The sequence below is a fragment of the Telmatherina bonti genome, assembly GCF_933228915.1.
Source record: "Telmatherina bonti genome assembly, chromosome: 9".
Taxonomy (NCBI): domain Eukaryota; kingdom Metazoa; phylum Chordata; class Actinopteri; order Atheriniformes; family Telmatherinidae; genus Telmatherina; species Telmatherina bonti.
This window is the reverse complement of record NC_136627.1, coordinates 39,317,678-39,332,213: the sequence shown is the minus strand read 5'-3', so window position 1 is coordinate 39,332,213 and position 14,536 is coordinate 39,317,678. Positions and strand designations below refer to the sequence as shown.

The window sequence follows — 14,536 nt, the reverse complement described above, 5'->3', positions numbered from 1 at the left end:
ATCATGTCTTCCTACCGATTCATCATGTCTTCCTACCGAGTCATCATGTCTTCCTACCGAGTCATCATGTCTTCCTACCGATTCATCATGTCTTCCTACCGATTCATCATGTCTTCCTACCGAGTCATCATGTCTTCCTACCGAGTCATAATGTCTTCCTACCGAGTCATAATGTCTTCATACCGATTCATCATGTCTTCCTACCGATTCATCATGTCTTCCTACCGAGTCATGATGTCTTCCTACCGAGTCATAATGTCTTCCTACCGATTCATCATGTCTTCCTACCGATTCATCATGTCTTCCTACCGAGTCATAATGTCTTCATACCGATTCATCATGTCTTCCTACCGATTCATCATGTCTTCCTACCGATTCATCATGTCTTCCTACCGATTCATCATGTCTTCCTACCGAGTCATCATGTCTTCCTACCGAGTCATAATGTCTTCCTACCGAGTCATAATGTCTTCCTACCGAGTCATAATGTCTTCATACCGATTCATCATGTCTTCCTACCGATTCATCATGTCTTCCTACCGAGTCATGATGTCTTCCTACCGAGTCATAATGTCTTCATACCGATTCATCATGTCTTCCTACCGATTCATCACGTCTTCCTACCGATTCATCACGTCATTCTACCGATTCATTGTCTTCTCACCGATTCATCACGTCTTCCTACCGATTCATCACGTCATTCTACCGATTCATTACGTCATTCTACCGATTCATCATGTCTTCTGACCGATTCATCACGTCATTCTACCGATTCATCATGTCTTCCTACCGATTCATCACGTCATTCTACCGATTCATTGTCTTCTCACCGATTCATCATGTCTTCCTACCGATTCATCACGTCATTCTACCGATTCATTACGTCATTCTACCGATTCATCATGTCTTCCTATTGATTCATCACGTCATTCTACCGATTCATTGTCTTCTCACCGATTCATCATGTCTTCCTACCGAGCCATAATGTCTTCATACCGATTCATCATGTCTTCCTACCGATTCATCATGTCTTCCTACCGATTCATAATGTCTTCCTACCGATTCATCATGTCTTCCTATTGATTCATCACGTCATTCTACCGATTCATTGTCTTCTCACCGATTCATCATGTCTTCCGACCGATTCATCACGTCATTCTACTGATTCATCATGTCTTCCTACCGATTCATCATGTCTTCCTACCGATTCATCACGTCTTCCTACCGATTCATCATGTCTTTCTACCGAGTCATAATGTCTTCATACCGATTCGTCACGTCATTCTACCGATTCATCATGTCTTCCTACCGATTCATCATGTCATTCTACTGATTCATCATGTCTTCCTACCGATTCATCATGTCTTCCTACCGAGTCAGTCTTCCTACCGATTCGTCACGTCATTCTACCGATTCATCACGTCTTCCTACCGATTCATCACGTCATTCTACTGATTCATCATGTCTTCCTACCGATTCATCATGTCTTCCTACCGATTCATCACGTCTTCCTACCGAGCCATAATGTCTTCCTACCGATTCATCATGTCATTCTACCGATTCATCATGTCTTCCTACCGAGTCATCATGTCTTCCTACCGAGTCATCATGTCTTCCTACCGATTCATCATGTCTTCCTACCGAGTCATCATGTCTTCCTACCGAGTCATCATGTCTTCCTACCGAGTCATCATGTCTTCCTACCGAGTCATCATGTCTTCCTACCGATTCATCATGTCTTCCTACCGATTCATCATGTCTTCATACCGAGTCATCATGTCTTCCTACCGATTCATCATGTCTTCCTACCGATTCATAATGTCTTCCTACCGAGTCATCATGTCTTCCTACCGATTCATCATGTCTTCCTACCGATTCATCATGTCTTCCTACCGAGTCATCATGTCTTCCTACCGATTCATCATGTCTTCCTACCGAGTCATCATGTCTTCCTACCGAGTCATCATGTCTTTCTACCGATTCATCATGTCTTCCTACCGAGTCATCATGTCTTCCTACCGAGTCATCATGTCTTCCTACCGATTCATCATGTCTTCCTACCGAGTCATCATGTCTTCCTACCGATTCATAATGTCTTCCTACCGAGTCATCATGTCTTCCTACCGAGTCATCATGTCTTCCTACCGATTCATAATGTCTTCCTACCGAGTCATCATGTCTTCCTACCGATTCATCATGTCTTCCTACCGATTCATAATGTCTTCCTACCGAGTCATCATGTCTTCCTACCGAGTCATCATGTCTTCCTACCGATTCATAATGTCTTCCTACCGAGTCATCATGTCTTCCTACCGAGTCATCATGTCTTCCTACCGATTCATAATGTCTTCCTACCGATTCATCATGTCTTCCTACCGAGTCATCATGTCTTCCTACCGATTCATAATGTCTTCCTACCGATTCATAATGTCTTCCTACCGATTCATAATGTCTTCCTACCGATTCATAATGTCTTCCTACCGAGTCATCATGTCTTCCTACCGAGTCATCATGTCTTCCTACCGATTCATAATGTCTTCCTACCGAGTCATCATGTCTTCCTATTGATTCATCATGTCTTCCTACCGAGTCATCATGTCTTCCTACCGATTCATAATGTCTTCCTACCGATTCATAATGTCTTCCTACCGAGTCATCATGTCTTCCTATTGATTCATCACGTCTTTTTACTGATTCATCTGGTTCTTTATGCGAGGCCAGACCAGTCGGGAAGGTTTTAAGCTGGGATCAGGTGTTGAGTTGGGACGGTGAGGAAAGGCATCTGACCAAACGAGGCTCTGCAGCATGGAAGCCTGCAGGTTGAATTCCCCAGATCTCAGCTCACATGTGACACTGGCTTCTGTCTCGGCAGACATCCATCTGAATGGGTACACTAACCAACAAGATGATCAGAAGGGGGTGGGGCCATCAGGTGGAGGTGACAGCTCTTCAACCCAACAGAGCAGCGAGTTGGAGGTGACCAGTTTCTGCTCGTCTGAGGAAGACTCAGGAGGAAGGTGAGTGGAAGTCCAGCAGAGATGGAAAGAAGGAAGTGTCTGTCTGGAAGTTTTCGTTACTGAAAGTTCTGGAAAGATGGAAATGTATTTGCAGAATAATTTAGCTGTCCTGATGGAGCTGGATGTCTGTCAGCTCTCTGATGGACCCCCCATGACGCCGTGATGCTCCTAGTTTCCCCAGTCCTGCAGCTCAGCTCAGCGAACCACCAACAGGTTGGATGCTGGGAAAACTCACTGGCTGCCAAAGACATCTTGCACTTTTGCAGTTTCTGTTTGTAGGAATCCGATCTGGCCGTGCGCCCGTCAAACGCCGCCAGCGTGCACCCAACATGTGACTGGTTTCCGGGTCATGTGACTGTGTGACATCACCAGGAGCTCCTGCTGTGATTTGTCAGTGTCGGTGACACATATCCACCTGCCCTCAGGTGCTTTTCTGCTCCAGTAAAGCTCTTCTGACTCTCCAGCTGCGATTGGCTGCTGCAGGTCACATGACTGTTTGTATTGTCCATCAGATAAAAGCGTCCTGTCGGATCCGGCAGCAGGCACGATATTCATCTGCAGCTCGCCTCTCTTTTATTTTTTCATGTTTTTCTTGATATTTTTCAGGTTTGACTTTTTAACATTCATTTAGGCTTTAATCTGATTTCAGATGAAACTGAAGGTTTATTAGAACGATTTTAAAACTTTCTGATTTTACAGGTTGTCTGCAGATTTTCATGTTATCTTTTCTCCACAGATTCACTTTAGTTTAGTTCGCATGGATTATATCTGATCCTTTTCACGGGTTATGGGGTCCTTTTTTTTCTAGTTTTTCACTTTTTATAGGTTTTGTTTTAAATCTTACATTGAATCAATACATTTTAAATCTTTTTAAGAATTGTTTTATTATTTTTCATGATTTTGATGTGATATTTTTTCCTCATGTGTACTTAAATATTTTCTCTGGTTGTTTCCAACCATCAGTGTAGTCCAGCAGACATCTTGTTGCTTAGTAACCAAACAGGTATGTTACCTTCTGTGATGTCATTGCAGGTTCAGCCAATCGACAGAGCAGAGCAGCTCTTCCCCACGACTCATAAGGCAACAGCGGCGACGCCGCCGAAAACCCAAAACATCCCAGATGGAGAAAGTAAGCGCACACACACACAATCGTACACACACACACATACACACACTGTGTGTTTGGAGTGCCCGTGTGGATGTGACCAGCAGGGGGAACCAGAGAGACAAACTTAAGATATCTTTATTTAAATTTCATAAAAAATAAGCTAAATATTCAGTAACCTGACTAGTACTACTCTGAACAGTACTAACCTGACCAGTACTAACACTGGTTATGGTCTGGTTCCTGTACCTCGGACCGAGCGATAAGGACCGTGTGAGGCCGATGCCGATTAGAACGGTGTGTTTGCAAGCAGACCACAAGCACGGCCTGAAGCATCCAGACCCGGCACAACCATTAATAAAAGCCATCAGACCATTAATAAAAGAAATTGATAAAGAATAAAATAACTCCTTGTTTTGGTTCCTCATGGTTCCCACGGCAACAAGGATTAATTCCAGCAGAACATTTTACTGCTTTACAGTATTTAGTACTTTAGTACTTGTGGAACTTTACAGCAGCTGCACAGTTTTTCTTTCCGTTTAGGCCGGAGCTGAATGCTGTATGCTAGCAACATAATGAGGGACGTTTCTGGAAAACTGACCTCCAGAAACGTCTGATGACCTCTAACCTTAAATTTTCTTTCCTCCATCATTTTCTCAGACGTCACAACGTCTTCCGCGGAGTTTTAAATGGTCACAAACAGTCAGACAGTAACCTTCCTCCATAACAACGCGCGCTGCTGCTGCTATTACAGCCCGCAACACATTCTAGTATTTCCAGACAAAGTTAAACACGACGACAGCGACTGCAGACTGGAATTTCTCCATTTCGGCTGATTAAAGCTCCGCCCCTCTGCTTCCTGTCGCTGCTCTGAAAATACGCCTCGACACGCAGCTGACGGACTGATGAACACTCGTTCTGGTCTCTCAAGTATCTTCAACTCATACTGCTTTTTCAGCAGCCAGCTAATGCTACGCTAGGTTAGCATAGCTGCAGCGATGCTATTGCTAACAGCCAGTGTGAAAGTCTCATTGCTGACTGAGAGGGCCGTGTACGATAAGGAGGAGGCTTTGCTCCACTCCAGCTGATCGTTTATGGTGACTTGTCATTCAGTAAGTTACCGATGGAACTCGCTGACCGCATCACACACACAGATCACACCTTGTATCAGTACGCAGCGCTACATACTCCAGACAGGCTGTCACAACTTAAAGTGGAACTATTCTGTGCATTTCAGGCTAATTTATTTTTATTTCTGAGCCCAGAAGGGCTGGGATTGATGGAGTTATTGTGACAAATGGCTTTATTTACTTCAGACCGACCCTCTCCGTAGGCTGTCAGATCAGCCTGCGGGCAAAACGAGTGGATTGAGACTCTTCCGCATTAAGCCCCGCCTCCCGCCACTGCACTACATCGGGAGCGCGCACCGCACCTGCTTTCGCCGTCATTGTAACGTCTCATAAACAGAAGGATTAGGCTCATATGAACTCAATAAAAAAACAAACTACAATGTCAACACATAGCATCCAGCCCTACATGTTGGAACCTGAATCAGAGCCTGAAAACGAAGTGGAAAACAGCAACCCACAGCAACGAATGCAGCAGGATGTCTCTCTTTGGTAAACTCACCAGCCATCGTTGGAAATAACTTTATCCCACGTTTTCCACCCGCCTGATGTATTTGTACATGCCCTTGTTAACCAGTAGAAGGTAACCAATCACCGAACCTTATCCCCCGGGACGTCACAAGGATTTCCACGTAGAAAAAACTCTCTAAAACCACGCGTTTTCCGTCGCCATGGAAACCGAATGGAGAGGTGCTGGAACTCAAACTCAAACATGCGTTTAGGTGATAAGAAACAGTGCCGTTCACATGTCTGATGAGGATTCAACACTGTAACACTGTAGAAAGCTCAGAAAACTCCAAATACCAGAATAGGAACCCTTTAAGCTAAGTTAGCGCAGCGTTAGCAATGCAACGTAAATGAAAGGCTCTCAGTTGTCATTAAACATGGCAAAGGGAGTAAAACTTGTTCCATCCTCCACAAGAAGTGAGAACTTATTTCTCGCAGGGCTCCGAGAAGTATCGTGTGATTGGTCGGACATGTGAGGTGGGCGTGGTTAACACAGAGAAAGCGTGAAGCGGAGTTGCTGCTTCGCGTTTTTACTGCTGCAGGTAAAACGGATTGTTTTGATAAAACAGCTGATCGACGTGGTGAGAAAGTACCAACGTCCGTCCGTCCGTCCCCCCCCCCCCGCCCCGCTGCAGACTTGCTTCTCCTGGAGGATGGAACAAGCTTTAAACTGAAACTGGAGACATGCTGAGTCATTATTTTACAGGGTGGTCATGAACTCACCTGTCGGAGAGCTCTGCCCACCTGTAATGTACCTGGCTGTAGCTATACTCCTGTAGATACAGCGGTGGGGGGGTGACTGGAGTCAGAGCTCCATCTAGTGGAGATCTAGACACGTAGCAGCATTTACTGTTTTATTAGAAATAAAGAATCAATCGGCGTTTCATCGGTAGATAATGATGGTTATATTTTAAAGTCCGATAATCGGGTGATTTCATCGGTCGGGACCTTCCTGTACTGGTTCTGCCCTCAGTTTTGGTTCTCATACTGGTTTTAGTTTTGGTTATGTTGAAACTTTTATTAAATGTTTCTGTCCTGAAGCTCTGATAGCAGCTGAACTTCGTACCGAGCTGAAAGTTACCTGAACTTCCTGTCCTCCGTCTGCCGTCCTCTTCCTGTCAGTCTGTCTCTTTCAGCAGCGTCACTGACTCCACCATGTCCCTCAATATCATCACTGTGACACTCAACATGGGTAAGTACAGACCAGGTCCACCGCAATCTGGATCAGGTCTGGATTAAATCTGGATCATCTCTAGATCAGGTCTGAATTAAATCTGGATCAGGTCTGGATTAAATCTGGATCAGGTCTGGATTAAATCTGGATCAGGTCTGGATTAAATCTAGCTCAGGTCTGGATTAAATCTGGATCAGGTCTGGATTAAATCTGGATCAGGTCTGGATTGTATCTGGATCAGGTCTGGATTAAATCTGGATCAGATCTGGATTAAATCTGGATCAGGTCTGGATCAGGTCTAGATAAGGTCTGGATTGAATCTGGATCAGATCTGGATTAAATCTGGATCAGGTCTGGATTAAATCTGGATCAGGTCTGGATTGAATCTGGATCAGGTCTGCATTAAATCTAGATCAGGTCTGGATCAGGTCTAGATCAGGTCTGGATTGAATCTGGATGATATCTGGATCAGGTCTGGATTAAATCTGGATCAGGTCTGGATTAAATCTGGATCAGGTCTGGAATAAATCTAGATCAGGTCTGGATTAAATCTGGATAAATTCTGGATGATGTCTGGATTAAATCTGGATTGTATCTAAATCAGGTCTGGATTAAATCTGGATCAGGTCTGGATTAAATCTGGATCATGTCTAGATTAGGACTGGAATAAATCTGGATGATGTCTGGATTAAATCTGGATCAGGTCTGGATTGTATCTGGATCAGGTCTGCAATAAATCTAGATCAGGTCTGGATTGAATCTTGATCAGGTCTGCATTAAATCTAGATCAGGTCTGGATCAGGTCTGGATTGAATCTGGATGATATCTGGATCAGGTCTGGATTAAATCTGGATCAGGTCTGGATTAAATCTGGATCAGGTCTGGAATAAATCTGGATCAGGTCTGGATTAAATCTGGATAAATTCTGGATCAGGTCTGGATTAAATCTGGATCAGATCTGGATCAGGTCTGGAATAAATCTGGATCAGGTCTGGATTAAATCTGGATGATGTCTGGATTAAATCTGGATTGTATCTGGATCAGGTCTGGATTAAATCTGGATCAGGTCTGGATTAAATCTGGATCATGTCTAGATTAGGACTGGAATAAATCTGGATCAGGTCTGGATTAAATCTGGATCAGGTCTGAATTGAATCTGGATCAGGTCTGGATCAGGTCTAGATCAGGTCTGGATTGGATCTGGATCAGGTCTGGATTAAATCTGGATCATGTCTAGATCAGGTCTGGATTAAATCTGGATCAGGTCTGGATTGTATCTGGATCAGGTCTGGATTAAATCTGGATCAGATCTGGATTAAATCTGGATCAGGTCTGGATCAGGTCTAGATAAGGTCTGGATTGAATCTGGATCAGATCTGGATTAAATCTGGATCAGGTCTGGATTAAATCTGGATCAGGACTGGAATAAATCTGGATCAGATCTGGAATAAATCTGGATCAGGTCTGGATTAAATCTGGATCAGGTCTGGATTAAATCTGGATCAGGTCTGGATTAGGTCTGGAATAAATCTGGATCAGGTCTGGATTAAATCTGGATGGTGTCTGGATCAGGACTGGAATAAATCTGGATCAGGTCTGGAATAAATCTGGATCAGGTCTGGATTGTATCTGGATGATGTCTGGATTAAATCTGGATCAGGTCTGGATTAAATCTGGATCAGGTCTAGATCAGGTCTGGATTGAATCTGGATGATATCTGGATCAGGTCTGGATTAAATCTGGATCAGGTCTGGAATAAATCTAGATCAGGTCTGGATTAAATCTGGATAAATTCTGGATCAGGTCTGGATTAAATCTGGATCAGATCTAGATTAGGACTGGAATAAATCTGGATGATGTCTGGATTAAATCTGGATCAGGTCTGGATTGTATCTGGATCAGGTCTGCAATAAATCTAGATCAGGTCTGGATTGAATCTTGATCAGGTCTGCATTAAATCTAGATCAGGTCTGGATTGAATCTGGATGATATCTGGATCAGGTCTGGATTAAATCTGGATCAGGTCTGGATTAAATCTGGATCAGGTCTGGAATAAATCTGGATCAGGTCTGGATTAAATCTGGATAAATTCTGGATCAGGTCTGGATTAAATCTGGATCAGATCTGGATCAGGTCTGGAATAAATCTGGATCAGGTCTGGATTAAATCTGGATGATGTCTGGATTAAATCTGGATTGTATCTGGATCAGGTCTGGATTAAATCTGGATCAGGTCTGGATTAAATCTGGATCATGTCTAGATTAGGACTGGAATAAATCTGGATCAGGTCTGGATTAAATCTGGATCAGGTCTGAATTGAATCTGGATCAGGTCTAGATCAGGTCTGGATTGGATCTGGATCAGGTCTGGATTAAATCTGGATCATGTCTAGATCAGGTCTGGATTAAATCTGGATCAGGTCTGGATTGTATCTGGATCAGGTCTGGATTAAATCTGGATCAGATCTGGATTAAATCTGGATCAGGTCTGGATCAGGTCTAGATAAGGTCTGGATTGAATCTGGATCAGATCTGGATTAAATCTGGATCAGGTCTGGATTAAATCTGGATCAGGACTGGAATAAATCTGGATCAGATCTGGAATAAATCTGGATCAGGTCTGGATTAAATCTGGATCAGGTCTGGATTAAATCTGGATCAGGTCTGGATTAGGTCTGGAATAAATCTGGATCAGGTCTGGATTAAATCTGGATGGTGTCTGGATCAGGACTGGAATAAATCTGGATCAGGTCTGGAATAAATCTGGATCAGGTCTGGATTGTATCTGGATGATGTCTGGATTAAATCTGGATCAGGTCTGGATTAAATCTGGATCAGGTCTAGATCAGGTCTGGATTGAATCTGGATGATATCTGGATCAGGTCTGGATTAAATCTGGATCAGGTCTGGATTAAATCTGGATCAGGTCTGGAATAAATCTAGATCAGGTCTGGATTAAATCTGGATAAATTCTGGATCAGGTCTGGATTAAATCTGGATCAGATCTGGATCAGGTCTGGAATAAATCTGGATCAGGTCTGGATTAAATCTGGATCAGGTCTGGATTGTATCTGGATGATGTCTGGATTAAATCTGGATTGTATCTGGATTAGGTCTGGATTAAATCTGGATCAGGTCTGGATTAAATCTGGATCATGTCTAGATTAGGACTGGAATAAATCTGGATCAGGTCTGGATTAAATCTGGATCAGGTCTGGATTGTATCTGGATCAGTTGTGGATTAAATCTGGATCAGGTCTGGATTAAATCGGGATCAGGTCTGGATTAAATCGGGATCATCTCTAGATCAGGTCTGGATTGAATCTGGATCATCTCTAGATCAGGACTGGAATAAATCTGGATCAGGTCTGGAATAAATCTGGATCAGGTCTGGATTGTATCTGGATCAGGTCTGGATTAAATCTGGACCAGGTCTGGAATAAATCTGGATCAGGTCTGGATTAACTCTGGATCAGGTGTGGATTAAATCTGGATCAGGTCTGGATTGAATCTGGATGGTGTCTGGATCACGACTGGATTAAATCTGGATTAGGTCTGGATTAAATCTGGATCAGGTCTGGATTAAATCTGGATGTCTGGATCAGGTCTGGATTAAATTTGGATCAGGTCTGGATTGTATCTGGATGATGTCTGGATTAAATCTGGATCAGGTCTGGATTGTATCTGGATCAGGTCTGGATTAAATCTGGATTAGGTCAGATACAATCCACAATCTGGATCAGTTGTGGATTGTATCTGGATCAGGTCTGGATTAAATCTGGATCAGGTCTGGATTAAATCTGGATCAGGTCTATTTCAGGTTTGGATTGAATCTGGATCAGGTCTGGATTAAATCTGGATCAGGTCTGTTTCAGGTCTGGATTAAATCTGGATCAGGTCTGGATTAAATCTGGATCATCTCTAGATCAGGTCTGGATTAAATCTGGATCAGGTCTGGAATAAATCTGGATCAGGTCTGGATTAAATCTGGATCAGGTCTGGATTAAATCTGGATGATGTCTGGATCAGGACTGGAATAAATCTGGATCAGGTCTGGAATAAATCTGTATCAGGTCTGGATTAAATCTGCATCAGGTCTGGATTGTATCTGGATGATGTCTGGATTAAATCTGGATTATATCTGGATCAGGTCCGTATTAAATCTGGATCAGGTCTGGATTGTATCTGGATCAGGTCTGGATTAAATCTAAGTATTAAACAGAAAATATTAATCTGTCTGAAAGTGATTTTGTGTTTTTAGCTAAAGGCGGTTGCACTCAGACGGGTTCTGGTTCTGGTTCTCAGAGCGTTACAACTTCCTGGGCATCAGTATCGTTGGTCAGAGTAATGAGCGAGGAGACGGCGGGATTTATATCGGCTCCATCATGAAGGGAGGAGCGGTGGCGGCAGACGGACGAATCGAGCCGGGAGACATGCTACTTCAGGTACAGCAGCCGTTCCGTCTGTTTTCTTTGCTGTTTTACTGGATTTATCCTGTCAGTTTCGGCAGGTTCTGGGTAGGCCCGCGGCAGGTTCTGCTCCGAACAGCTCCTATCTATTCAACTGTGTATGTTAAAAGCAAGAGATTTCTGCTCCCGAGAGACCATGGTTCCGAATGGTCTATCCCATCCGTCCGTCCGTCCATTCATTCATCCATCCATCCATCCATCCATCCGTCCGTCCATCCGTCCATCCTTCCGTCCGTCCATCCTTCCATCCATCCGTCCATCCTTCCATCCGTCCATCCTTCCATCCGTCCATCTGCCCATCCATCCTTCCGTCCATCTGCCCATCCATCCTTCCGTCCATCTGCCCATCCATCCGTCCGTCCATCCGTCCATCCTTCCGTATGTCCATCCTTCCATCCATCCGTCCATCCTTCCATCCGTCCATCCTTCCATCCATCCGTCCATCTGCCCATCCATCCTTCCATCCATCCGTCCATCTGCCCATCCATCCTTCCATCCATCCATCTGTCCATCCATCTGTGCATCCATCCATCTGTGCATCCATCCGTCCGTCAATCCATCTGTGCATCCATCCGTCCATCCATCAATCCATGTGTCCGTCCATCCATCCATCCATCCATCCATCCGTCCATCTATCCTTCCGTCCATCTGTCCGTCCGTCAGTCCATCAATCCATCTGTCCATCCATCCTTCCATCCGTCCGTCAATCCATCCGTCCATCCTTCCATCCGTCCGTCAATCCATCTGTCCATCCATCTTCTGCCGCTTATCCGGGGTCGGGTCGGGGGGGCAGCAGCCGAAGCCCAGACTTCCCTCTCCCCAGCCACATTTGCCAACTTTGCAGGGGGATCCCGAGGCGTTCCCAGGCCAGCCGAGAGATGTAATCCCTCCAGCGTGTCCTGGGTCTTCCCCGGGGTCTCCTCCCAGAGGGACGTGCCTGGAACACCTCACCAGGGAGGTCCAGGAGGCATCCTGACCAGATGCCCGAGCCACCTCAACTGGTTCCTCTCGATGCAGAGGAGCAGCGGCTCTACTCTGATCTCCTCCCGGATGACCGAGCTCCTCACCCTATCTCTAAGGGAGAGCCCGGCCACCCTGCGGAGGAAACTCATTTCAGCCGCCTGTATACAAAATTTTGGTCTATGATGGATTTTATGGTCTATGATGGTTCCTGGTGGTCTGTAACGGTGTGTTCAGACGAAACGCTGTTTGAGCGTTCTACAACGCTCAAAATGCTCAACGCTTGACGCTGGTCACTAAACTGCCACTTTTGTGTACGACGCCCAAAACGCTCACGCCACGTTTGTCTGGAGCGAGCGGCAAACACGGCGGAAAAGAGAGGAGGGAGGCGGAGCTTTCCTTCCAGTCAGTCTGAATGATGGCGGTGCAGTAGAGATATGGCATGGTTTTATTTAATAAATAAAGCTAGAGAACGTCGTCGTAGGGCGGTGATAGTCACTGTTAATGCAACAAGAGCCGCACTCAGCAGAGAGCCACCCCCCCCCCCCCCCCCCAAACAAAGCATTGCTAGGCAACGTATCCTGCTACGTTGCCAAATCAGTAACATTCAGCTTTTTAGCAAGGAATGGTGATCCTAAATATTACACGGAGTAACGGCGTCTCAGCCCCGTGTCTGGGTTCACCACAGGAATCCTCCAGGAGCTGCGAGCTGATCGCTCCGATTGGTTGACGCCCCGCGTCGAGCGGCCAAAGTTCAGCTTTGCCCATCTCTGGCTTTTGACGCGTACTCCACGCAGAACGCCGACGCCCAAAACGCTAAAAACGCGACGAGAGAAAGCTTGACGCCCCCTTGCCGCACCTCCCCATAGACTTTACATGGAAACCTGCCGCTCTTGACACTCAGATCGCGTTTGGTCTGAACACACCGTAATGGTTCCTGATGGTCTATAATGGTTGTTGGTGGTTTATGATGGTTCCTGATGGTCTATTATGGTTCCTGGTGGTTTATGATGGTTCTTTAAGTCTCTGATGGTTCCTGATGGTTTATGATGGTTCTTTAAGTCTCTGATGGTTCCTGATGGTTTATGATGGTTCTTTAAGTCTATGATGGTTCCTGATGGTTTATGATGGTTCTTTAAGTCTATGATGGTTCATAATGGTCCATGATGTTTCCTAAATGTCAATAATGGTTCATTGGGGTTTATGATGGTTCCTGATGATCTGCGATGGTTTTTATGGTCTATGGTGGGTCCTGATGGATCCTGGTTTTAGGTGGTTTTTGTTTTAATTAACTTTCTTCGGTATGAAGGAAAATAACGATCCACAATGACGTCTAGGTGTTTTTTCTAGGTCTCTGAGGACAGACACTTGGATTTCTTGCGATGATAACAGCGTCTTATGTCTTTAAGGTGAACAACATCAACTTTGAGAACATGAGTAACGATGATGCTGTCCGAGTCCTGAGAGAGATCGTCCACCAACCAGGGTGAGACACGTCAGGTTCTTCCTGACAAGAGGTTCAGATGAGAACCAGGTCTCATCCCGCTTTGTCTTTCAGACCAGTAACATTAACTGTGGCCAAGTGTTGGGATCCAAACCCGCGAGGCTGCTTCACGCTGCCTCGAAGTGAGTCCACGTCCACCAAACTTTCATGTCTCGCTTTTTCGTCAACCTGCTGAAGTTCTTGTGAAATCCTGCAGGTGAACCTGTCCGTCCCATCGACCCGGCTGCCTGGGTGTCCCACACCGCCGCCATGACAGGGAGGCTCCCCCCACATTACGGTACCCTCTTATCAAGATCTGATCCTTCATCTGTGCACCTGTCCATCTTTCCTTACTGTGCTGCCGTCTTTCAGGTGTCCATGAAGACAACCATCTGAACATCCACAGTGACATGACTGTGGTCGTCAAGGCGATGGCCAATCCAGAATCGGGTCTAGAAGTTCGAGACAGGATGTGGCTGAAGATCACCATTCCCAATGCCTTCATTGGTAAGAAGTCCAGATCTGAGTCCTCCAACAAAACCAGATCAGGGTCCCAGATCTTCAAATGATCAGAAAATCCTCATCCTGAATCCCAGAAGCCCCTCAGAAACAAGCTTGTAACTGTCGTCTGTCTGTGCAGGTTCGGACGTGGTGGACTGGCTCTACCATAACATGGAGGGTTTCACAGACCGCCG

General features: G+C 45.2%; 1 protein-coding gene across 1 annotated transcript in view; it reads left to right on the top strand.

Annotated features, from left to right (window-relative positions):
* The window catches only part of LOC306760295 (segment polarity protein dishevelled homolog DVL-3-like), a gene marked incomplete at its 3' end in the record, with an annotated part of 31,535 nt that overhangs the window by 6,374 nt on the left and 10,625 nt on the right, over positions 1–14,536 (top strand). Inside the window, exons 5-13 of the mRNA XM_079246095.1 lie at positions 2,873–3,017; positions 4,050–4,146; positions 6,879–6,948; positions 11,235–11,374; positions 13,768–13,844; positions 13,917–13,984; positions 14,059–14,139; positions 14,214–14,348; positions 14,482–14,532. Coding sequence (XP_079102221.1) covers positions 2,873–3,017; positions 4,050–4,146; positions 6,879–6,948; positions 11,235–11,374; positions 13,768–13,844; positions 13,917–13,984; positions 14,059–14,139; positions 14,214–14,348; positions 14,482–14,532 — 864 coding nt within the window. The remainder of the gene's footprint in view (positions 1–2,872; positions 3,018–4,049; positions 4,147–6,878; positions 6,949–11,234; positions 11,375–13,767; positions 13,845–13,916; positions 13,985–14,058; positions 14,140–14,213; positions 14,349–14,481; positions 14,533–14,536) is intronic.